This window comes from Nicotiana tabacum, chromosome 7 (genome assembly GCF_000715075.1).
Source record: "Nicotiana tabacum cultivar K326 chromosome 7, ASM71507v2, whole genome shotgun sequence".
Taxonomy (NCBI): Eukaryota; Viridiplantae; Streptophyta; class Magnoliopsida; order Solanales; family Solanaceae; genus Nicotiana; species Nicotiana tabacum.
In genome coordinates this window covers 65,187,305-65,189,253 of record NC_134086.1, presented here as the reverse complement: position 1 = coordinate 65,189,253, position 1,949 = coordinate 65,187,305, and the positions used below count along the sequence as shown (strand labels likewise).

At 34.3% G+C, this 1,949-nt stretch overlaps 1 protein-coding gene across 1 annotated transcript; it reads left to right on the top strand.

The window, feature by feature from the left end:
* Window positions 1–570: 570 nt before the first annotated feature.
* Window positions 571–1,585, top strand: LOC107779933 (photosystem I reaction center subunit II, chloroplastic-like). Its single transcript, XM_016600436.2, has one exon. It carries the CDS (start codon window positions 801–803, stop codon window positions 1,443–1,445), a length of 645 nt encoding a protein of 214 aa, XP_016455922.1. The 5' UTR covers window positions 571–800; the 3' UTR covers window positions 1,446–1,585.
* Window positions 1,586–1,949: the final 364 nt, after the last annotated feature.

The following is a 1,949-nucleotide window of genomic DNA, read 5'->3' as shown; positions in this document are numbered from 1 at the left end:
ATAGTTTGAACAATAATATTGTGACTTCTAATTTGAGTCTGTGTCATTTCCTAATCATATTACTCTTTTCTTGTTATATACGCAAAAAAGATATAAATGTATTATTAATATTTTAAATTAAGTCTGAGCAAAGTTTTTTCTAAATGAGAATAGCTGAATTAAATAATTTGTATTATGTTTGCTATAGTATTTAATATTATATTTGTTTTTATTTTTATATATCAAGCATGAGCCCAACATGTAATTTAAAAATACTTTTGTTTAAGTGTATTATTCCAATTATTTTATAAGAGCATTTATATTAAAGTTGGTTTAACGGAGATATCTTACCTTTATATTTCACTTTAGATTCATTAACTCACTTTTACATTTTGTTTAACTACAATATGTTACCTTTTTTGTTTCAAATTAGATTCATTAACTCACTTTAATATTTTTTGTAGGTTAAACTATTACGTAAAGCTAATTAACTATAGTATATTATCTTTTTTTCTCTTATTTTATTATAATCTCTACAATTTGACGTAGTTGTAGTATATTACAGTATTACTAGTTTGTTTCAATTGATTTGGAAAATTGTGGTCACACCTCAAACTAAATCAACCAGTTTGCATTTTTTTCCTTCTCAATGTTAATTTGCTGACTTGGCTAGGGTGTGAATCAAATCACACGTTCTAATTGGGCAAAATCCGTATATCACCTTATCCTATATCCTTTTTCTCCACCACCCATCATCTCTTCTATGCAACAAAAATAGCTTCTTCCTTTTCATTTTTCACTTCTCTCAATCCAACTTTTCTATGGCCATGGCATCCCAAGCTTCCCTTTTCACCCCATCTATCTCCACCTCGAAAACAGCCGATCCCCGTGTCGTCGCCCCATGGAAGCAATCGGCTTCTTCCTTCTCCGCCCCTAAACTGTCCAAGTCCGTCGTGGCATACCGTCCTATCAAGGCTATGGCAGTTGAGAAGGCCCAATCAGCCACTAAAGAGGCCGAGCCGGCGGCTCCAGTGGGCTTCACACCACCACAATTGGACCCAAGCACCCCATCTCCAATATTTGGTGGAAGCACTGGTGGGCTTCTACGCAAGGCCCAAGTTGACGAGTTTTATGTGATCACTTGGGAATCACCTAAAGAACAGATCTTTGAAATGCCAACTGGTGGTGCTGCTATCATGAGAGAAGGCCCAAATTTGCTCAAATTGGCCCGTAAAGAACAATGCTTGGCACTTGGTACTAGGCTTAGGTCCAAATACAAGATTAACTACAGATTTTATAGAGTTTTTCCTAATGGTGAAGTCCAATATTTGCACCCAAAAGATGGTGTGTACCCAGAAAAAGTGAATCCGGGCCGTCAAGGAGTTGGGCAGAATTTCAGATCCATTGGTAAAAATAAGAGCCCAATTGAAGTCAAGTTTACAGGCAAACAAGTGTATGATATTTAAGGCGATACTGATGATTATGGTGGCTTTGTAATTGTCTTTAACACGAAATGTATGATTTTGTCATTATTTAATGCTTGTATCAAATTTATCGTCATTACACACATAGCATGGATATAATTGGCTTCTGTCACTTGATTAAATTCTATTTTTTGTTGTTGTTGTTGTGTGCGTAATTTACTGTCTCGAGCAAGAAGGTTCAAGTTGATGATAGGTATCCTCCTCACTAGTTGATAATATACCAAAAGCTATACATGGTAGGAAATATAATAATATTGATTTATGAAAATGAAAGGTGGAATTACGATATTGTTGTTCTATTCATTTGTTACGGGTGTAACAACAGAAACAACAAAAAATTTCCAGTATAATTCCACAAATAAAGTATGGAAAGAATAATATATATGTAGATCTTACTCCTATTTTGTGAAAGTAGAGTCAAAATTGTTGCTCCCTCGAAAATTGACATATGATAGTAAAACCAAGTCGTAAGAGGGTCAAAATTTT